Source organism: Gopherus evgoodei, chromosome 9 (assembly GCF_007399415.2).
Source record: "Gopherus evgoodei ecotype Sinaloan lineage chromosome 9, rGopEvg1_v1.p, whole genome shotgun sequence".
Taxonomy (NCBI): domain Eukaryota; kingdom Metazoa; phylum Chordata; order Testudines; family Testudinidae; genus Gopherus; species Gopherus evgoodei.
In genome coordinates this window covers 51,169,214-51,192,477 of record NC_044330.1, presented here as the reverse complement: position 1 = coordinate 51,192,477, position 23,264 = coordinate 51,169,214, and the positions used below count along the sequence as shown (strand labels likewise).

The 23,264-nt window shown below is 44.9% G+C and overlaps 1 protein-coding gene across 4 annotated transcripts in view; it reads right to left on the bottom strand.

Annotated features, from left to right (window-relative positions):
- Positions 1-2,586: 2,586 nt before the first annotated feature.
- VPS8 (VPS8 subunit of CORVET complex) overlaps positions 2,587-23,264 on the bottom strand; it is a 245,348-nt gene continuing 224,670 nt past the window's right edge. For all 4 annotated transcript variants that reach the window (XM_030576520.1, XM_030576526.1, XM_030576525.1 and 1 more), the window contains 2 exons: positions 4,655-4,735; positions 2,587-3,524 (listed from right to left, as the gene is read on the bottom strand). In XM_030576520.1, the coding sequence (XP_030432380.1) occupies positions 3,375-3,524; positions 4,655-4,735 (231 nt within the window). In that variant the 3' untranslated portion in view covers positions 2,587-3,374. The remainder of the gene's footprint in view (positions 3,525-4,654; positions 4,736-23,264) is intronic.

Sequence of the window (23,264 nt, the reverse complement as noted above, 5' to 3'; positions counted from 1 at the left end):
GCTTCCACCGTCCACTTTCCTCACCCAGCAGCCCCTCCTCAGAGTTCTTTGGTCCTGCTTCTATCCGCTCATCTGAGCTTGTCCCCTGTGCCTCATCATGTCTGTGTTCCATCAACTGCTCAAATCCCCTTCTAAACTCAGCCAGGGCTTCACTGCCACATGCAACATGTGCAGAATCCAGCAGCATATGCACTAAATGGAGCCTGATCACAGTGCACCCAGCTGGCACCACTGCAGGCAGCCAGCACAACGTGATACTTTGGGTAAAGGGCTCTTTCAGTAATAGTATGGAGGGTAGAGGCAGTGCGTAGGTGGTCCAGGGATTTTACTAGGGCTGGTATTGTCTAAGTGGCAGCGTTTATATGGTCACTGTGTAGTACCCTGTGTCCCTCAGCTGGGGAAGTGAAGCACTTTATAAATACAATTCTATCAAACTACCAATTTAGGTCCAGCCCCCTGGGCTGGTTAGTGTCCTACGTACATTGAGCTGGGGCTTTATATCCTACAGTATCCTTCAGTGGTAGCCCAGTCAGTGCACCAATTAGTGTGATTCACATAAAAAAGCCAGCCATTCATCTTGGGACCTGCATAATAGTTCACACCACACACCCTGTTCCAACTGCAGGGTTGGGGCCCATGCTGTAGAACACTGTTGGAGGGTTTGCTTAATGGTTGGGAGTTCCGCGTAGAGTGAAACATTTGCTGGGATTCTAAAAATACTGTAAAGTTAACAAAACCAGGGGAGGTATTACAAATTATGACAGGGGTTTGGAAAAACAAAATCTACCCTTGCTAACCACGGAAATGCACAGCCTTAGCAGAGAGATCTGCATGGAGCATGAACTGACCACTTGCTTCTAGTGCGCACTCTCCAGGAAAGGAATCCAGTGCCATGTGGTGATGTTCAGATGCCTGTAGTTTTGCCACCTGAGAATTACTTTTCTTGTGGATACGTAGGAGGCCAATCCACAACACTGTCAAGTAATCAATTCCATCTGCGCTACAATCCTCTCTCACAGAGGACTTGGGAGGAATGGCTGTTCTAGACCCCTATGTGGGAAAGGAAGAACATATTGAAAACTCAGATTCCATCCTTTTTTGGACTAACTCATGTCCAGGCCACTCTGAGTAAAAAAGGAGAGGAGAACAAACACGAAGACCGTTGCCTTAAGAGCAACCACCATAATGGCTGTGACACTCTATACCTCAGGGGAGCACTCTGTAACCATCATATTCCTCATTTATATACAATTATCTTGCATATAAAGCAGGCCATATAAGGTGTCAGGGGAAAGGTTATGATTTGCTGAAAGTTACTGTTTTATCTAAATATGTATAATATTAGTACATATGAAGTGATGAGATTGTATTTTATAATTGTCAGTAACATGCTGTAAGGTAGGGAATCAGCCAGATACTAGCTCCTAGAGACAACAGCAAGGAACGTAACCAGCGCCCGGGTGGGGTGTCAAACCACCATCAACAGCCATTGTCCAGCAAGGGAGTTACAATTCAATGACTCACCTGCCTAGGGCCACACCAGGGGAATTGCTCAAACTTGCCTGGGGACTCAGCAATGCCACCAGACATGCCTGGACTTGTGCTCCCCAAGCACATGGACTAAGGGTATAAAACAGAACACAATGTCCCCATGCTTGGCCTTTCTCCTTCCCAGACCTATGCTGCAAGCAACAAGGACACTCAGAAAATTGAAGACTCCAGCAGAGGAGACTGGCCCAGGTTTCAAGGGTGAGAAAAACTGCTTAATCTAGATGTTGCCCAGTTTAATAGAGTTGAGAGTTTAGACTGCGTGCTTGTATTTTTTCTTTTCTTTTGGTAACGACTCTGACTTTTTGCTTATGACTTATCACTTAAATAAATGTATTGACTACAAAAGATAGATTTTAACTGTTTATCTTTACCAGTGAGTTTGCCTAAAGTGTTTCGTAAATCTGCTCAGGTTTACGATGGCTGGTATATATCCACTTTCCATCGATGAAATGGGGAACCAATTAATAAATTTGCACTGCTTGTTTTGAGCAGTGCAGGACAGTATATTCCTGAGGTACAAGGCTGTGAGCTGGGGGATTCGGCTGGTGACTTTCGCTTTGTGATTTATGAGTGGCTCTGGGAGCATTCATGCAATATAGCTGGGTGTGGGGCTCCACATGCGGTTGTGCTGAGTGGTAACAGGGCCTGGAGGGATTTGCTGCTTCTCACTAGCAAAGCCATGCGAGAGACAGACCAGGCAGGCAAGTTAGAGGAGCACAGTGGTCCCACAGTCCCAGGCTGCAACCCAGGGATCCCATCACAATGGCCATATACATTTACTTTATATTTCCTTGCACCCAATCAGAAACAGAAAAATGTTTGCGGAACCCACTAGAACAGCCACTAGCCCAGACACATAAGCTTGACTTAGAGTTAGTGGCTGCCAAGTTTGCTAAATGGTAAATTGCTATGTTTCTCTTGCCACTAGAATTCCTGATTAATGGAACTCTCTCACAGAGTTGCATCTATCACAGTAACCCCTCCACCAGCCCCTAGAGCACAGTTTAAATACAGACATTTACCAGGACTGCAGCATTTAAAGGCATGGCATTTTTATTAGAGAATGTAGTTTCACAGAAGCATTGTACATAAGTTCGTTTACTCACAAATATACGCTCTTCTGCAGTTTCAGCTCCTTTCAAGGGCTGAGTGTGTTTCATGCAGTCATACCACCCACTTTGCTTATAATCCAGGAGATCCTGAGGGGGTTAGGGATTAGTCTAAAAGATAATTTTTACTGATACTAAATTTAAACTCAAATAAATTAGCTATTTCCCTTATAATGTTGAGGAGGCATTTTGAGAAATGCTGAGTTTGGATATGTGATGTTCTGTATTCCCTTGGTCAATCTACCTAAGGAATAAAAATGAACGTATTATAGGTTCCAATTATTTGGATAAGCTATGGCTGCAGACACAGTCGCCCCAGGGTTAGTACAGCTGCCTCAACTTCCTGTGTTTGGCTCGAGTGAAGTACACAGAGTTGACAGCATAGTTTATAGCTTTCAGTGCATGCCACTGGACAAGAACTCTGACAGTGGTCTCTGTGATGTTCCTTCTGTTTTGTTAGAAGAATCAGAGGAAAATAAGCCAACAGAAACTACTACAGATTCCACCTGGTTACAAACCCAGCAGAACTCTCTGACACAAAGTGACATGTCACAAAGGATTCTGGGAAGGATACGATGGCAATGGGCAGCAAATTCAGCCTAGTAGGGCAGGGCCCATAGCCAACAAACTCAGTCTCTGGGATCGATGGTAGGAGCCTCCCCAGAATGTTCTTATGCAACCATGGAAGGACTGCACTGTCTGGCACGGGGAGGACTACTCTTCTGTCAGTGGAGGGGGAGCGAGATGCAACTGGAAATTCTTGTTCTGGAAGACACTGTTCAGTGCAGGGTCACCCTGAGAGACATTGAGGAGCCCATGTTTTTCACCACCATGAGTTCGAGACAATTCTGTCAGGAGAGCTAACTGCAAGACAAATGAAATACACCACTAAATACATAAAGGCCTGAGCAATCTTTAGGGAAGCATTTATTTTTAAGAGTGTGTGTGTGTGTGTGTGTGTGTGTGTGTGCGCGCGTGCACGCACATGCACGGAAAGTATAGGATCCCTCCTCCTCTCCCCTTCCTTTTACAAGATATTCAAGTAACAATGATACAAGTTTAAGACAAAGGGGATACATTCTCACTCACTGTAAGGTTAGCTGTGAAACTCATTGCAGCAGGATATTACTGAGGCAAACAGATTAGTATGAAACTCTAGCTGAACCCTTAACTACAGAGAAAGTGGCCACAGTGAGAATAGCAATGGCAGCTATGACAGCAAGGACAAAATTACAAGGGATTTTCACCCTCCTGATTCACAGTATGAGCTGATCACTAGCTGGAGGCAGAAAGGAGTCTCTCTGTGGGGTAGTATTGCTCACTGACACTTGTTTTGAAGATTTTATACCTTTCCTCTGAGCCATATGACATTGGCCACTGTCTAGAACAGGACTATTGCTGTATGGCAATCCTATGTTCCTAAGCACTGATCAATCTGGGGGGTTCTCACCTTCACCCTCTCTGCAACGTACCTCATTTTAGATGGCTCGCCCCTCCCCCCAAGAAGTATGTGAAAGACAGAAAGCAATCTATCAGGGTGAGCTGTGCTTATATTTTGTGCATGTACACACACACACACGACACCCTCTTAATTAGTGCATGGACCCTGGAATAACTGCAATTGTCAGAAGGATTTTATATGGCAAAACACTGTTTTGAAGTGAGTTTGGATGTTAATATTTTTTATTGTGGTAATTTGTGTATCTGAATTTTGGTAAGTTTGAAAACAGGGTGAGTGCACTTAAATGCAGAATGGATTTGAAGGTGATAGTCTGTGGGAAATTTTGCCTGTCTCTCAAGAGTGGAAGACCCTGCTTACGTAAGTTCCAAAAAGACCAGAATTTGATTTAATAAACCTTATCTTTCCATATTGCAGCAGCATTGAAAGAAGCTCTTGGGAAGAGTCGGCACCCAGACTGCTGTCTCCAACCGATGGCACAGAGTTGGGTACAATTTGATTCACCAGTTAAAAAGAAGAGATGAAGATACTTTACCCTGGAGGTTCCTCGATAGAGTCGACAGAGTTGGTCAAAAGCCTGGATTTGCTGGGAATCCAACAAGGACTCTGAACTTGACTAAAAACAAAAAGTTACAAGGTTACAAAAAGTTAGATTTAAATTTTGGTTATTTAATTGTGTGTGTCTATTTAGCTAGGTGTTTACACCAGCTCACTATCACGGGATCTGAGCACCCAGGCTACAGTTTGGTACGTTGTTAAAAAAGGGAACATGCTTGTTTTGCTTTACGTCACTTTTCTATGCAAAAAAAGAGTAATAAAGACTGAACCACCCAACACAATGCTCTAAATATACTAAGGGGTTATGGTGACATCATAAACCACTATAATTAATATGTACTTAGCATTACACTGTGCTTAATTCTTATTTCTAAAGTGCTTTACAGATATTAATTAAATTAATAATCTGGTAAGAAGCAGGGGGATAGCTGGTCCAGAATTACGGTACCCTTGCTGGGTTAGAATACGAAAATGTTTCTATTTTGTATTCCAAAACAATCACATTAACAATATGATCTATTGAGAGCTAATGATGCCAGATTAGCATTAATGAGGATTCCAGTTAGCTGCTAGTTTCTTGAATTTACTTTTACATAACAATATATAAAATAGTCATGCTAAAATATTTCCACTATGTTTTCAAATGTGCAAAAAAGATTTTTATGCAGGATTTTGTTTATATAGAGTCATATGTTTATTTACAAAGTCACCTTAACATGAACTTACCTTTAATCTCTTTAGGTAGGAAAGAAGGAGTCACAGTAGTGGCTCAAGACAAATCTCAAAAAGAGAACTATTACCACCTCGGAAGGAATGAAGTTGATGGGAGTTTTGCCATTGACTTCAGTGGAGCCAGAATTTCAGCCCTAGTGTATTACCCTGACAATACCAAGCACCAACACTTGAAACTTTGTGGTTGTGCTTTTTTAGTGAGGGTTATACAAAGGTATATTGCAGAAGTTGTGAGTGCATCTTCCTGAATCGGAGCCTTACGCTCTCCACTTAAGTATATTTAACATCCTAACTTATTTTGTATCTATTACCAAAGTTATTTTGTGCTTAAACAGCACCTTCAAATGCTTTGCAAACCTTACATTTCAAAACAGCACTGAGTGTAAGTATGGGACACACTGACACTTCACATACATGTAACCCAGGACACAGAGGTTGTAACCTGCCCACAGTCATACAGCAGGTCAGTAGCTGTTCTGGGAAAAGAACCAGGGGGGTCCCAATCTCCTGTTCTAACCACAGGACTACAATCGTTCCAAAATGAAAATGCTTAAGCAATTCTTTATGTTAAAGCAGCCAGTCAGTACCTACCGTATTAAAGTCAATATTCACGAAAAGCTAGGCACCAACTAAGACACACAATCTGATTTTAATGAATAGCCTATTAGTTTGTGTTATATTAGAACAGGTTAGGCTTGGCTCAGGCTAGCTGTTGTTGGATGTCTAGGCTTGCCACAGGCAGCAATACAAGGACGACCCCTTATCATAACCTTAGTCATAACCTTAGTCCCAGATTTGGACCTTAGCGTCCAAAATATGGGGGTTAGCATGAAAACCTCCAAGCTTAGCTACCAGCTTGGACCTGGTACTTGCTGCCACCACCCAAAAAATTAGAGTGTTTTGGGGCACTCTGGTCCCCCTGAAAAACCTTCCCTGGGGACCCCAAGACCCAAATCCCTTGAGTCTCACAACAAAGGGAAATAATCCTTTTTCCCTTCCCCCCTCCAGGTGCTCCTGCAGAGATACACAGACACAAGCTCTGTGAAACTACACAGAGTGACTCCCCCTCTCTGTTCCCAGTCCTGGAAACAAAAAGTACTTTCCTATTCACCCAGAGGGAATGCAAAATCAGGCTAGCAAATCCAACGCACACAGATTTCCCCTGATTTCTTCCTCCCACCAATTCCCTGGTGAGTACAGACTCAATTTCCCTGAAGTAAAGAAAAACTCCAACAGGTCTTAAAAGAAAGCTTTATATAAAAAGAAAGAAAAAATACATACAAATGGTCTCTCTGTATTAAGGTGACAACACAGGGTCGATTGCTTAAAAGAATATTGAATAAACAGCCTTATTCAAAAAGAATACAAATCAAAGCACTCCAGCACTTATATTCATGCAAATACCAAAGAAAAGAAACCATATAACTTACTATCTGATCTCTTTGTCCTTACACTTAGAAACAGAAGACTAGAAAGTAGAAACTACTTCTCCAAAGCTCAGAGAAAGCAGGCAGCCAGAAAACAAAGACTTAGACACAAACTTCCCTCCACCCAGAGTTGAAAAAATCCGGTTTCCTGATTGGTCCTCTGGTCAGGTGCTTCAGGTGAAAGAGACATTAACCCTTAGCTATCTGTTTATGACACGCCCCCCAAATTGCAGACAGGGGGGAAGCTCACTGGCAGCGATTTCCTTCTAGAACTTGAAAATAAACAGATTAATACAACACATGCACCTTTACATATACCCCTAAGTATATAACTAACAGACTTCTAACATTTTAAGAACACTTTTTAACTACTGAATTCTGGGAAACTCTCACGGGAGAGAGCATCAGCAACTTTGTTAGAAGCTCCTGTGATGTGTTGAATTTCAAAATCAAAATCTTGGAGAGCTGAATTCCAACGAAGAAGTTTCTTGTTGTTCCCCTTGGCAGTATGAAGCCACTTTAGTGCAGCATGGTCAGTTTGTAGTTGGAACCGCCGTCCCCAAACATATGGGCGTAGCTTTTCCAGGGCGTAAACAATGGCATAGCATTCCTTTTCACTGACTGACCAGTGACTTTCCCTCTCAGACAGTTTCTTGCTGAGAAACACGACAGGATGGAAGTTGTGATCTGTTGCTTCCTGCATGAGCACTGCTCCTATACCACGCTCAGATGCATCTGTGGTTACTAGGAATGGCTTGTCAAAGTCCGGGGCCCTGAGCACAGGGTCAGACATGAGCGTTGCCTTAAGTTGGGTAAAGGCCTTTTGACACTCATCAGTCCACTTAACTGCATTTGGCTGGGTCTTTTTGGTCAGGTCGGTCAATGGGGCAGCGATGTGGCTGTAGTGTGGTACAAATCGCCTGTAGTATCCGGCCAAGCCTAAGAAGGATTGGACCTGTTTCTTTGACCTTGGGACAGGCCACTTTTGGATAGCATCCACCTTGGCCTGTAGGGGGTTTATGGTTCCTCGACCCACCTGGTGCCCCAGGTAAGTCACTCTGTTTTGGCCTATTTGACACTTTTTGGCCTTAACAGTTAGTCCTGCCTGCCTGATGCGCTCAAAGACCTTTTCCAGGTGTAGTAGGTGTTCGGGCCAGGAGTCGGAAAAAATGGCCACGTCATCGAGGTAGGCAACTGCAAATTCTCCCAGTCCAGCTAGTAGACCATCTACCAGCCTCTGGAAGGTGGCGGGTGCATTTCGAAGGCCGAAAGGAAGGACATTGAATTCATACACCCCCGCATGGGTGACGAATGCTGACCTCTCCTTGGCAGGTTCATCTAGCGGTACTTGCCAGTACCCCTTGGTTAAGTCTATTGTAGAGATGAACTGGGCACGTCCCAACTTTTCCAATAGCTCATCGGTGCGTGGCATTGGATAGTTGTCCGGACGAGTTACAGCATTTAGCTTACGGTAGTCCACGCAAAAGCGTATTTCCCCATCTGGTTTGGGTACCAGAACCACTGGAGATGCACTGGTAGATGGGCAGATTATACCCATCTGTAGCATGTTCTGGATCTCCCGTTCTATAGCAGCTTGGGCCTGAGGAGACACCCGGTAGGGTGGGGTTCTGATTGGGTGAGCATTACCTGTATCAATGGAGTGGTATGCCCGTTCAGTCCGTCCTGGGGTGGCTGAGAACAATGGGGCGAAGCTAGTGCACAGCTCCTTGATTTGTCGCCGCTGCAGACGTTCCAGGGTGGTTGAGAGGTTCACCTCTTCCACGCCACCGTCTTTTTTCCCCGTCGTAGTAGACACCGTCAGGCCACTCAGCATCATCTCCCCGGACTGTAAACTGACAAACCTGTAAGTCTCTGGAATAGAAAGGCTGAGAGAATTAACATGGTACACTTTAGGCTTTAGTGAGGAATTGGGAAATGCTATGAGGTAGTTTACAGTTCCCAGGCGCTCTTGGACCGTGAATGGCCCTTTCCATAATGCTTCCATCTTATGGGCCTGTTGCGCCTTCGAGACCATAACCTGGTCTCCTACCTTGAAGGAACGTTCTCTGGCATGTCTGTCATACCAGGCCTTTTGCTCTTCTTGAGCATCCTTTAGGTTCTCTCTAGCAAGGGCTAAAGAGTGTCGGAGGGTGCTTTGTAGGTTGCTTACAAAGTCCAGAATGTTAGTTCCTGGAGAAGGCGTAAACCCCTCCCATTGCTGCTTCACCAACTGTAATGGTCCCTTAACCTCGTGACCATACACAAGTTCAAATGGTGAAAACCCTAAACTGGGATGTGGTACAGCCCTGTAGGCAAACAGCAACTGCTGCAACACTAGGTCCCAATTATTGGAGAATTCGTTGATGAATTTTCGTATCATGGCCCCCAAAGTTCCATTGAACCTTTCCACCAAGCCATTGGTTTGATGGTGGTACGGGGTGGCAACCAAGTGATTCACCCCATGAGTTTCCCACAGTTTTTCCATGGTCCCTGCCAGGAAATTAGACCCTGAATCTGTAAGGATGTCGGAGGGCCAACCTACCCTGGCAAAGATGTCTGTTAGGGCCAGGCACACAGTGTTAGCCCTGGTGTTGCCTAGAGCTACTGCTTCTGGCCATCGGGTAGCAAAGTCCACTAAAGTCAGTACGTACTGCTTTCCTCTGGGCGTCTTTTTTGGGAAAGGGCCCAGAATATCCACAGCTACTCGCTGAAATGGGACCTCAATTATGGGGAGTGGCTGGAGAGGGGCCTTGACCTGGTCTTGAGGCTTTCCCACTCTTTGGCATACCTCACAAGACCGGACATACTTGGCAACGTCCTTGCCCATCCCCTCCCAGTGGAAGGACTTCCCCAACCGGTCCTTGGTTCTGTTCACCCCAGCATGGCCACTGGGATGATCATGGGCTAAGCTTAAGAGCTTCCCCCAGTACTTAGTTGGAACCACCAACTGTTTTTGCGGCTGCCATTCTTCCTGGTGTCCACCAGAAAGAATTTCCTTGTACAAAAGTCCTTGGTCTATAACAAACCGGGATCGATTAGAAGAGCTGAGAGACGGTGGGGTGCTCCGTGCTGCCGCCCAAGCTTTTTGAAGGCTGTCATCTGCTTCCTGCTCAGTCTGGAACTGTTCCCTTGAGGCTGGGGTCACCAGTTCTTCCTCAGACTGTGGACTTGGGCTTGGTCCCTCTGGAAGTGATGTTGGTGATGGGGTTGTTTCCGTTGCTGGTGAACCGCTCTCCGCTGGTGCACCTGAGGGTATTTCAGGCTCTGGCTGAGCCTTTTGGGTATGGCTGTCTGTTGCTTCTGCCAGTTTGGGCTCGCTGGCGCCCTCTGGCATTGAGATTGAAGCTGGGGTTGCACTTGCTGGTGCTGGTTGCTGTTCCAGTTCCGGGCCTGGGACTGGAGATGCTGTGGCTGTTTCAGTGGTAGGCATGGAATCCGGGTCCACTACCTCTGTCTGGTTCTCTGGTAACACAGACGGGGCCTCTGTGGACGGCTCAGGAACAGGAATGGGTCTGGAAGCTTGCCTGGTTTGGCTATGTGTAACCATTCCCACTCTCTTGGCCGGCCTCACCTGGTTGGCCAAGTCTTCCCCCAGTAGCATGGGGATAGGATAATTGTCATAGACTGCAAAAGTCCACATTCCTGACCAGCCTTTGTACTGGACAGGCAGTTCAGCTGTAGGCAAGTCTACAGCTTGTGACATGAAGGGGTAAATTGTAACTTTGGCCTTTGGGTTGATGAATTTGGGGTCTACGAAGGATTGGTGGATAGCTGACACTTGTGCCCCCGTGTCTCTCCACGCAGTAACCTTCTTTCCGCCCCTCTCAAATTTTCCCTTCGCTCCAAGGGTATTTGAGAGGCATCCGGGCCTGGGGATCTTTGGTGTGATGGTGGAGTAATGAATTGCACTCGCATGGTGTTCTTTGGACAGTTGGCCTTGATAGGTCCCAGTTCATTACACTTAAAGCATCTTCCATCTGATGGGTCACTGGGCCGAGATGAGTTACTGGAGACTGGTGAGGTGGAAGGGTAGGGTGTCTGTGGCTTTACTTGGGTGGTATGTGGGGTCTTTGGCTGTCCTCGGTTGTAGGGTTTATGGTCTGTGTGCCCCCTGGGGTAATCGTTCCCCTTGACAGTAGCTTTCTTGCTTTCTGCCAGTTCCATCCATTTGGCTCCAATCTCCCCCGCCTCAGCGAGATTTTTGGGTTTTCCATCTTGTATGTACCGTGTGATGTCTTCAGGAACACCGTCCAAGAACTGCTCCATTTGTATGAGGAGGTTCAGTTCTTCCAAGGTTTGAATGTTGTTTCCTGTTATCCAGGCCTCATAGTTTTTTGCAATGTAGTAGGCGTGTTTGGGAAATGACACCTCTGGTTTCCACTTTTGGGTTCTGAAGCACCGACGGGCATGATCTGGGGTTATCCCCATTCTGTATCTGGCCTTGGTTTGAAAAAGTTTATAGTCATTCATTTGCTGCTTAGGCATTTCAGCTGCCACCTCTGCTAAAGGTCCACTGAGTTGTGGCCTTAATTCTACCATGTACTGGTCTTCGGGGATGCTGTACCCAAGACAGGCTCTTTCAAAATTTTCCAAGAAGGCCTCGGTGTCATCACCTGCCTTGTAGGTGGGAAATTTCCTGTGCTGTGGAGCAATAATGGGCGATGGGTTGTTAGGATTGGCTGGCACATGCAGCCCAGCTTTTGCCAAGTCCAGTTCATGTTTTCTCTGTTTTTCCTTCTCTTCATACTCTTTTTGTTGTTTTTCCATTTCTTTTTGTTGTTTTTCCATGTCTCGGCGGTGGGCCAACTCTTCTTCTGCTTGTTTCCTTCGGTAGGCCACCTCTTCTTCTTCTAGTTTTCTTTTGTGTGCTGCCTCTTTGGCTGCCTGTTCTCTTTGGAAGGCTGCCAGTTTGATGCTTTCTTCCTTTTCTTTCAGCTCCATCTCTTTTTGTTTTATTTCTAGTTCCTGTTTGTGTTTTTCCATCTCTCACCTGTGTTCAGCTTCTTTGAAGTGCTCTTCAGCCTCCATTTTTGTCTTGGTAGACATGGTTCCTGTTTTCTTGTGTTGGGGTGCCCTCCGGTGTTTCTCTTCTGAACTGCAGGCTCTGTTGCCTCCTGAAGTCTGCCTAGCAAGTGCCTTTAGCTAATCTTCAATGTTAAGTAAACCTGAAAAACCACTTTATTTCCATTTATATAGTGCTGGTAATGACTCTCAATGGGAGTGCTATTGTGTGACAAAAGACTCGTAATAGCACCTTAACGACTTCTTGCTTAACATGCAAGCCACAAACTGCCAGAGAGAGCAGAAAAAAAAATTCTCTCTGGTTCCCTTTTAAAACCAAACTGTTTCTCTGTGCTAAAAAGCCCTTAGCAGAGAAAAGAAAAAATATAATATTCCTACTGGCTTCTGGATTCTGTCTATATCCCAACCACTGCCACTCATGTCATAACCTTAGTCCCAGATTTGGACCTTAGCGTCCAAAATATGGGGGTTAGCATGAAAACCTCCAAGCTTAGCTACCAGCTTGGACCTGGTACTTGCTGCCACCACCCAAAAAATTAGAGTGTTTTGGGGCACTCTGGTCCCCCTGAAAAACCTTCCCTGGGGACCCCAAGACCCAAATCCCTTGAGTCTCACAACAAAGGGAAATAATCCTTTTTCCCTTCCCCCCTCCAGGTGCTCCTGCAGAGATACACAGACACAAGCTCTGTGAAACTACACAGAGTGACTCCCCCTCTCTGTTCCCAGTCCTGGAAACAAAAAGTACTTTCCTATTCACCCAGAGGGAATGCAAAATCAGGCTAGCAAATCCAACGCACACAGATTTCCCCTGATTTCTTCCTCCCACCAATTCCCTGGTGAGTACAGACTCAATTTCCCTGAAGTAAAGAAAAACTCCAACAGGTCTTAAAAGAAAGCTTTATATAAAAAGAAAGAAAAAATACATACAAATGGTCTCTCTGTATTAAGGTGACACAACACAGGGTCGATTGCTTAAAAGAATATTGAATAAACAGCCTTATTCAAAAAGAATACAAATCAAAGCACTCCAGCACTTATATTCATGCAAATACCAAAGAAAAGAAACCATATAACTTACTATCTGATCTCTTTGTCCTTACACTTAGAAACAGAAGACTAGAAAGTAGAAACTACTTCTCCAAAGCTCAGAGAAAGCAGGCAGCCAGAAAACAAAGACTTAGACACAAACTTCCCTCCACCCAGAGTTGAAAAAATCCGGTTTCCTGATTGGTCCGCTGGTCAGGTGCTTCAGGTGAAAGAGATATTAACCCTTAGCTATCTGTTTATGACACCCCTGAACTCTCATCACCTCAAAGTGTAGGAACCTCACCTGCCCAGATACATCTAGCCACTCCTGTAACATCCTCTTGGAGGCCAACCCTTCCCTTTCTCCCGAGGAGCATGAAGGCCAGGTGCCTGCTGGAGAAAGTGTGCTGCAGGACATAATTGCCATTTTGCCTGAGGACATGTCTCCTCGGCCTCTAACTTGGCCTACTACCCAATGAGGGGAGGAGAGAAGGCCCCAGCACCCTCTAGCAAAGTCAATTAAGCCTGGAAAAGGCCCAAAATCTACCTTGGGAAAGAAAGAATTCCATTCGGTCAGAGGCTGGGGCACTAACTACTGAGGCGCAGCTGGAGGGCAGGTACCACTCATGCACACAGCACTACCCAACACTGGAGAACTATTCCTGATGCTAATAGGGCAGGCAGACTGAAGCCCCTAGCTACTGTTGCATTCCATCTCCTTGAAATGCCATGTTGTATTATGTTAGTACAATGCCCTCTACTGTTGACAGTGTTCTATTACTCACTGTATAACTTGTGCCAACATGGCAGCCTCCTGAACACTACACTATACCTGCCTCCATCACAATCATAAATGTCTAAATTTCTTTTACTCTGTGTCCTTTTGTCTCTTTTACAATCTTTTCCTATCTTCTCTTCTCATTGGTTTTCCTGAACCCTTAAGATTTATTTTCCTTTTCGCTTTCATCTGTTCTCCTGTCTCCCATTATATTTTGTTATTGTGTGTTTTTATATTTACTTTGCTCCACACCTGCTCTGAGAGAAGCAGTGGACAGGACAGGATGTTTGTATGCATGTAAGAGCTGCCACTATCACACTCAGACAGCTTATTCATTTCAGCTTGCTCTGTGATGAACAGCTGGGGATGAATTGCCACCTACAAGCACAATGCAATCGTTGGCTGAAAGAGATGTGAAATCCTAGATGAACAGTATTGCTGTCTGAAGAACCACATTAAGCTGGTGAAGAGGTCTGAATTCTGAACAAACCTGCCTTCAAGAGACTGATTCTGTTCCTTGATGAATTCTAAGGGTATGTCTACACTTACATTTTATAGCGCTCTAACTTGCTAGCTCAGGGGAGTGAAAAATCACCCTCTTCAGTGCAGCAAGTCTGAGCACTTTCAAGCGCTAGTGTAGACAGACTCTGAGCACTCGGAGCCACACTCCCAGCACTCGGAGCTAATCCCCTCATGGAGGTGGATTATCAGGAGCACACTCGCACTTCAAAGCGCTGCCGTGGGAGTGTTCTCATGGCAGCGCTTTGAAGTTTCCAGTGTAGACATACCCTAACACTGCAGATTAAGACCTATAATAGATCACTCATGCCACAGTGTTGTTTTATAATCTGGTGACAAACTGAAACTGATGATATATTTTTGACTCATTTCCTTTGTCCTTCATGTTCGAAATGTAACTATTTACACTGTAAAAATGTTACTATCAATAACTGTTGGTCAAGGAACCAATAGATTTAATTTGCTGCACACTTTACAGAATATTTTTTGATCAAGGTAAATTTAGAAATAAAGAGACCCTTAAAAAGTAGGGTTTACACATCTACTCTAGACAGACATGTTATGTAGCGGTGTTTCTCTTCAGTAATGACTAGGCTTGGAAGAATTAGATTTTTAATTAGTAAATGTCAATTTCACCACAATTTCCATCCTTAACTGAAATTTACAAAGAAAAATGCTGCTTGAGAACTTAGCAGAATTTGATTTAAGGAGATTTACTTTGTATATTTTGATGGGATGTCGATAATTTCTGTTTAATAGTTGTAAAGTTTTAGCTTTTTGAATTTCAACATCTACTGTCATTAAATAATTACTGTCTGACCTTCTCCTATTATCTGACCCCTCCCCCATAATTTCCCAGCACTGTGAAAAATAGAAAAAAATACTTAAAACCCATTAATTGTGCACAAGTGTGAAAATTTTATTTGGTAAGAACTGAAAGAATGCTTAAAAATAATATCTTCAAAATTATAAAAAAAAGAATTCTGCCAAGCTTACTAATTACCTATGCTACTTGTAGAGGAAAAGAAAGGATAACAAGGAAAGCTGATCATACACTCCTCTCAGTCATTCAAAGACAAGAAAATGTGACATAATTGCATCCATTTTACCATTTCTCCACTTGTCTGTATGTAACTATCAGATTGTTCTCAGGGTTGATGAGTTGAAATATTGCAGGCAACTTTTCCTGTTGTCTTGGAAACAAGTGATGTGGGGCCTTTTCCTTTTTTAACCACATAACTAAAGGAATGTTTTTCATTGTGATAGGGAGTCTCTCTTAGCAAGTCTATCTTCGCAAGTCTGAGACCTGCGTTGGTGCACAGAGGTTAAACATCTAGTTTCATATTGAAACGTACTTTCTGCCTCAAATGCCATGGGCGGGCTGGGCAGCTAATTACTGCCCACTTAGCACCTCCATGTGAACTCAACAACATATATATTCCCATTTAGAAAGGATTCTGCAGCCTAGAAATGATCCAGAACAGTGCTAGTTGAGTCAGTGGTGTGTTTAAAAGGTCTAGCTGATTTTGCAAAAAGGAGGAAAAACAAATTCTCTGTTCCATATTTTCAATTCCAGGCTCCCCATTTTCTCTGGTGATAGTGCTCATCAAGGCGAGGTCACCATGAAGGCTAGGCTATTTCCTGTAGAATGTTTTTTGTATGTTTTTCCTCTAGCACTCTATGCTAAACCTGCAATTATACTTGATTCCACAACTGCACAACCCATCACCAGTTAGGGCCAGAGTAGAGCAGCAACATACAGTAGATATGAGTAGGGGTACTTAGATCTTGTGGTGTGATTAATAACCCACAGAGGTACTGCTTCCAGGAGCCGTACCTTCCACAAAGATTGAAACACTGGTTAGTTGATATGGTGACAAAGGGTATCATGCTATTCCCAAAGTGCCACTTGCAGAGGCAGTCAGTCAATCCATTCAGGAACGAGAGTATGCTAATCAGAAGGGGGAGGTGAGGCGAGGCCTGATTAAGTCCTTGGTTTACAATTCCACCACACCCTAGCCTGGAATCCTTACACCTTCAAGTCTGTATCCTGTCTCTGCTGGGGTGGGAGGCAGGAGGCTGCAATGGAGCTGGTTGAGAATCCCTGATTCTGGAGCTGATTCTGCAATGGCCCTGATATAGATTACAGCAGTTGGCTGGTGATGGTCCCCAAGGGACCATGCCTCAGCTAGGAGTTGCTGGAGTGCAGTGTACTTCTATGCCCGGGGCTGCAAAATGTGGGCAGCATGGAGCCAGAGATGAAGCGCTCTCTGCCCACCTGTGGTGAGGGAATTCCCAGCTGGAGAGATCTGGCCTGTTTCCACCCCCTTCAAACTAGTAGAGATGCTTGGTGACTCCAACTACAACCACATTGTTACAGCCTCTTCAACCTAGAAACTGCAGACAAAAGAGACCTACTGAGCGAAATACAAATAAGGATCACAAGGAGTCAGCATGATTGGCATTGATTTCTGCACATCAGTGGTTTAACTATTGACAAGTTTTCTGTAGGCTCTGCGGTAAAGGACTTGAGTTCTGAGGAGAGATTTGAAGAAGGATAACAAGCTAGTTTTGTGGATGTTTATGTGGAGCATCTCCCAAGCGTCAGGGGCAGCATGGGAGAAAGCACACAGGTACCTGTTTGAAAATTAACAAGTGGGCAGTGGAGGCTGACTTCACTGGACAGTTGGAGGCAAGCGTCAATATCTTGATAAGGTAGGGCTGAACAGGAAGGATCTTGAAAGTGAATACAGGCAGTATTTGATGCAGTAGAGAGAAGGAGCCAGAGAAGAGATGCAAAAATGGTGACATGATCGTAGTGAAGCTTAGGAAAATGATCTTTACAACAACATTCTGCCTGGATCTGAGCAGTTTGCAGTGTTGCTGTAGCCGTGTTGGTCCCAGGATATTAGAGACGCAAAGTGGGTGAGGTCCTATCTTCTATTAGTATAACTTCTGTTCAACCAAACTTTCGAGCTACACAGACCTCTTCTTCAGGATATGAGCAGGACAAGATGGCATTTGTCAAGGCCAGAGGGAAGGATGTTGCAGTAATAGAGATGCAAGATGAAGAGAGCTTTAGCAGTGTGGATGGATAGAAAAGGCTTTATTTAGACATGTTATGCAGAAATTAGAAAAAAGATTAGACAGCCTGGATGTGAGGATGTAGAGAGCAGTCCGAGTCAAAGAAAACACCCAAGTTACAGGCTTGAGTAACAGGCAGGATGGTGGTGGTGCGCCAGTGATCAAAAAAGGAGGCAGCATGGAGGACTTGGGGAAAAAGATTAGGAGCTCTGTTTTAGCCACTGACCTTGCACTGATGGCAAGACATCCACGAGATGTCAGAGATATGAGAGGCTGAGATTTTAGTTTGGACAGACGGAAACAAGTGTGTAGTAGAGAGGTAGATCTGTGAATAATCAGCACAGAAATGGTAGTTGAATGTATGTTTGTGGAAGAGATTACCCAGAGATAAGGTGCACAAGGAAAAAGAGAGGGGACCCAGGCCAGAGCCCTCTGCAAAACCCACAGAAAGCTGATGGGTGGATAAGGAGGATCCTCTGAGGGACATGCTGAAGGGGTAATTAGAAAGGTAGGAGAATAATTAGGTGACGACAAGGAAGGACAAGACTTCAAGAAAAGCATGATCAACAGTATCAGAGACAGCTGACAGGTCAAGGAGGATGAGGATGGAGTACTAAGTCTGCACTTTGGCTAGGAAGAGGGCAAGACATTCACAAGAGCAGTTTCAGTGGAGTGCAAGAGGAAGATGTTGGAGTAAAGAGAGTCTAGGATGGAACTGGAAGAGGAACTCCAGACAGCGATTGTGAACTGCATGTTCAGTGAGCCTAGAGATGAAAGGGAAAAGGGAGGGAGGCGGTAGTTGGAGAGGCAAATAGGGCCAAGGGTGGTGGTGGTGGTGGTGGTTTATTTTTGTTTGTTTGTTGAGATGGGAGTCTAAAGCAGGGGTTCTCAGGACAAATTTTTTGGTGACCTCAGAGTGTAGCCACCAACTCTTGCTGGTGGCCACTGTTACAATTTTAACTAAAATTCCTAATTAAGTTTAGGAAAGACAAAGAAATAAATATGCACATATACATGCTCAAACCATTCCAATTTATTTATGTGGGGATTTTTTGCAGACTCAATAATAAAAATAATGTACAGTTGTCTCTATTCTTTACTGGACCTAAACAGAATAGAAACACAAATAAGGTGCTTGTCCTATCTTTTTTATGGTTGCTTTTTTTTTTTTTTTTTTTTTTTTTAAGATTTGCTGGCTAGTAAGTCTACTGGTGTGAAAAGTGATTAACACCACATAAAAATATCACTTTTCACAGCAGCAGACTTACTTAGCCCTGACAAGCTCAGGGACAAATTAAGCCATGGATGGAGATGTGGGTAGGGAGGCAGTGGGGGCCAGAGGCAATGGGGAGAATGGGGGGGGGCTAGGAGGCAGTGAGGGCCGTGGGAGGCCGATGGATGGGACATCAAGGAACGTGAGGAACGAGCAGCCTGCTCCTCCAGCATTTGTCTCTCCAGAGGGGGGCAGGACCCAACCCCTGCTGGCAGCCTTGGAGGAGGAGCCACTGCTTTGCCCCCTCCCCATCACTGTCCAGGAGGCTGTGGCCGCAAGAAAAGCCCCTGGTGGCCGAATTTGAGATATGCTGGTCTAAAGTGTGTTTGTATTGTGAGGGGAAGAGCCACAGGAGAGATTAAGGAGAGGAATAAAGGAAGGGATGAGAATGTTGATGACAGAATTTAAGTCAATGAACTCTCCTCCAGAAGCTGGGCATGCTGCTTCCACAGTGCTCCCAGGAGATGAGAGAAAAACCTGAAAGCACAAAGCTGGACAGAGCAGGCTACTGGTTTGCCCATGATCACTGGGATGGTATGAAAAGCATCATTTCAGTAAGAGATGCTAATGTGCCAATGAAACCTCAAGAACTTATTGTTTAGAACTGCCTTGTTTGTGTGTGATTGTCACTGGACAGGCACATGCTCCAGCTGCAACACCAGATGACAGGGTGTGGAGACTTAGTGAGACACGTTCACACTTTGGGTGTGACAGTAACCAATGCCACTGGGCTGCCACTTGGGTTTTTAATCTAGGGCTTTCAGTGATAAAAGCATGAGCCGCCACCACCACTTGTTCAAAAGACTAAGGATTCTAGCTGGAGGAGACTCAAAGTTCTGTGGATCAGCCACTAGGGAGGAATGTGCAACACACACTGAATTATGGGTGTCACAACATGACAAAAAGATGTTAGGATGTCACAATACATATGCATGCCTCAAGCACACCACTACCTGCCAAGCCCTATGGTCACAGTGAGATATGGAGTGATGAGATCTTTATCCTCAACCTAATGAAGACCTATGACGTAACCCTCTTGATCTCCTGGGATCCCCAGAAGCAAGCCTACTTTAATTATATTACTGCTGACAACTTGACTCCCATGACAAATTGTGACTCTGCTCTTTTCTTACAACAAGATAAAGTGAGTAGAAGAGTGCTGGTGTTTGTAAGTGAACAGAAGTAGTAACTTGTTTGGGCTTGCACAACTTAGGGTTTTTCCTTGATATCTGCAAAGACGGAAAAAGCTTTTGTGTAGAAATGCTCCACTTCCTGGAACTAAAAAATGCGGAGCTCTGCTTGATTGTCCCCTTTATTCTTTTCTTTTGTCCTTTTAGACTTCTTAGGGGATACCAAGGCAGAGGCAGAGAACGCAATCACATTTTTAGCCACACTATTTTTGACATAGAAACCTGCCATTTAGAGAGAGACAAAGATTTGTTATTTCTGCTCTGTAATCTCAAACCTACCTATTGTTACTGCAGATACTATCTAAAATTGTGAAGATCATAAGAAAAAGTGACATCTTAAACATCTAAAATGCTTCAATTCTCAGAAAGCCAGAAAATACTAGTGTCTTTGGCAGTTGGCCAACTGCACTCTCAGATACTGTCAAGATATACCAGCTTACATCTTTTGCTGTATTAAAATGTAAGACTTTCTGAGCTCTGTAGGATTAATGAGATAGCACTGGTGAAGCACTGAACAAATGGGGTAAGGACTGTAGGAATGAAGAAAAATGTGTGTTTTCTAGTTTAAGAAGGATAAAGGATTAAATTAGCTTAATATGTTTCTGTAGGAGTGGTTATGTAAAGTGCAGGCCTATTAGCAGTTGTGGGAAGGCCTTGAAAGCATGTGAATTAATTAGAAAAACTGGACCTGAAAGGTACCTGATAAGACAGAAAGAAGAGGAGGCTCCAATGATCAGAGATTGTTAATAATAAGGAAGTGTGTGTGCTGAACTCAGTGATCTCAAAACCGCCAAAAACTGTTTTTTAGCCACGCTGGCAACAGGTGATGACATCCCTTGTTTGTTAAAGGCTATAAAAGGGTGAACTCTTAAAAGGTTCATTGCTAATACACTGGACCCTCGCTAGAATGTGAGATTTGGATCCATGCACAGTACCCCGTTAAAATGAATTGCAATTAAAGTAATTAAATTTGGGATCCATGGCCGTGACCGCGTTATATGCGAATTCATGCTATATAGATGTGCATTCTAGCGAGGGTCTAGTGTACCTCCTGCCTGACAAAACTGGAGCTGACTAACATAGGTCAAAGCACCCCTGGTTTTAGCTCTTTTTTAAGTACCGTAATCAAATATTTATGAATGTTTTTTTACTGTTTGGGTGTAGTAATTACTTATAAGTTAGGCTTTTGCACATGTTTAGAGCAATGGTATAGATACCATTGATCCACTGGATTAAAAAAAGAATTTATGGTGAAATTAATGTGTGTTACTACCTTGCATTAATAAATTAATAAATAACAAAATAAAATTATCATCCTGGACAAGGACAATTATACAACATTTTTAAGTGCATCAGGAAAAAACTTATCTCTCATAACTGTTCTTCGAGATGTGTTGTTCATGTCCATTCCAATCAGGTGTGTGCGCACGTACGTGCACATTGGCCAGAAGATGTTTCCCCTAGCAGCATCCGTTGGGTCGGCCTTGGCACCTCCTGGAGTCGCACCTCCATGGCGCCTACTATAGAGGTCTGCTGACCCACCATCCCTTCAGTTCCTTCTTGCTGGCTATTCTGACAGAGGGCTAGGAGAGTGGGTATTGGAATGGACATGAACACCACATCTCGAAGAACAGTTATGAGAGGTGAGTAACTGTTTTTTTCTTCGAGTGCTTTTTCATGTCCATTCCAATCAGGTGACTCCCAAGCCAAATTTAGGATGTGGGGTCAGAGCTAGCCACTGATTGGAGCACTGCCAGGTTGTAGCATTCACTGATACAGGCTATGATCCATGATGAAATGCGCTGGGCCAAAACTAGATGACCTTTCATCCTGTCCGCCACTGCCACAAAGAGCTGGACTGACTTCCTGAACAGTTTTGTTCTCTTGATGCAGAAAGCCAGCGCTCTGCGGACATCCAGGATGTGGAGTTAGAATGAGGTTTAGGGTAGAAAACCGAGAGGAAAATGTTCTGGTTGATATAGAACTGCGACACAACCTTCAGGAGGAAAGCAGGGTGGGGCCTGAGCTGAACTTTGTCCTTAAAGAACACGATGTAGGGCAGGTCTGAAGTCAGGGCCTTGAGCTCAGACACCCTACTGGCCGAGCTTAGTGCCACCAGGAACATAACTGTGTAGGAGAGGTAGAGTAGGGAGATGTTGCTAAAGGCTCAAAGGGTGGCCCCATGAGCACAGAGAGGACCAAATTGAAGTTCTAGGCAGGAATCGGTTGGCGGACATGGGGGTACAACCCGTCGAACCCCTTTAGGAAGCAGCGGACCATGGAGTTAGCAAGAACCGAGCGGCCCTGTACGCCCGAATGGCATGTCGAGATGGCAGTCAAGTGCACTCTTATAGAAGGCAATGAGAGACCTTCCTGCTTCAGATATAGAAGATACTCCAGAATGTGCGGCACTGAGGCTAGCGTCGGGGGCAAGTCACGCTGCACCGGCCAGATTGAAAATCTCTTCCACTTGGCAAGGTACATGGCCGCAAGTCCAATGCGTCTGTCACCAACAACAGGGACAGCTGTGGGGCAGCAAAGGGGACTCCTGAGCACACCTGCTGGGCATCGGTCCACCACTGGAGCAAATTGAGGATGGGGCGAGGCAGAGTCATGATCCTGTCCAAATTGTGCAGGGCTGGTCGATAGACTGATGCTAGCCAAGACTGGAACAGCTGAAGCCCGAGTCTGGCGTGTTGTACCACATACATACAGGCTGCCATGTGCCCAAGAAGCTTTAGGCAGTTTCTCGTGGTAGTGGTGGGAAACTGCATGACTCCCTGGATCACGTTGTTGAGGGCTTGAAACCTCGCATGCGGGAGGAATGCCTGGGCTTGGGTTGAGTTCAGTACTGCCCCTTATAAATTCTATCCTCTGGATGGGGGACAGAGTCGATTTTGCTTTGTTTAGGAGAAAACCTAGGTTCTCAAAAGGTGGCTCTGATAAACATGACCTGAGTTTCCACTTGTGTCCTGGAGTGGCCTTTGATCAGCCAGTTGTCAAGGTACGGAAACACCTGTACCTGTGAAAATACACGTCCTCCAAGTTGAGGGCAGCATACCAGTCTGCTGGATCTAGTGAAAGGATGATGGAGGCCAAGACAACCATGCAGAACCTGAGTTTTTTCACAAACTTGTCGAGCTTGTGGAGGTCCAGGATAGGCCCGAGATCCCCTTTGACTTTTGGTATTAGGAAATACCACGAACAAAAGCCCTCACCCCTGTATTCCAGAGGAACCTCCTCCACCACCCCTAGTTATAGGAGTGATTGCTCATAAGAAGGATCCCTGAAGAGGGACGGGAAAGGAGGGTGGAAGGGGGGGAGGGCACAGAACTGGATGGAGTATTCCCTCTCTACTGTGCAAAGCACCCAGTGATCTGAGGTTATACGGGACCATGCACGGTAAAAAGGGGACAGTCGGGAGGAAAAGGCAAGGCGGGTTAGATCCAGTCTGTGATCCGGTGTGCTGTCCTCGACTGCACCTTCAAAAGGCTGGTTTAGGGTCGCAGGGCTGTTTGGGGAGGTTGTGGGCGGAA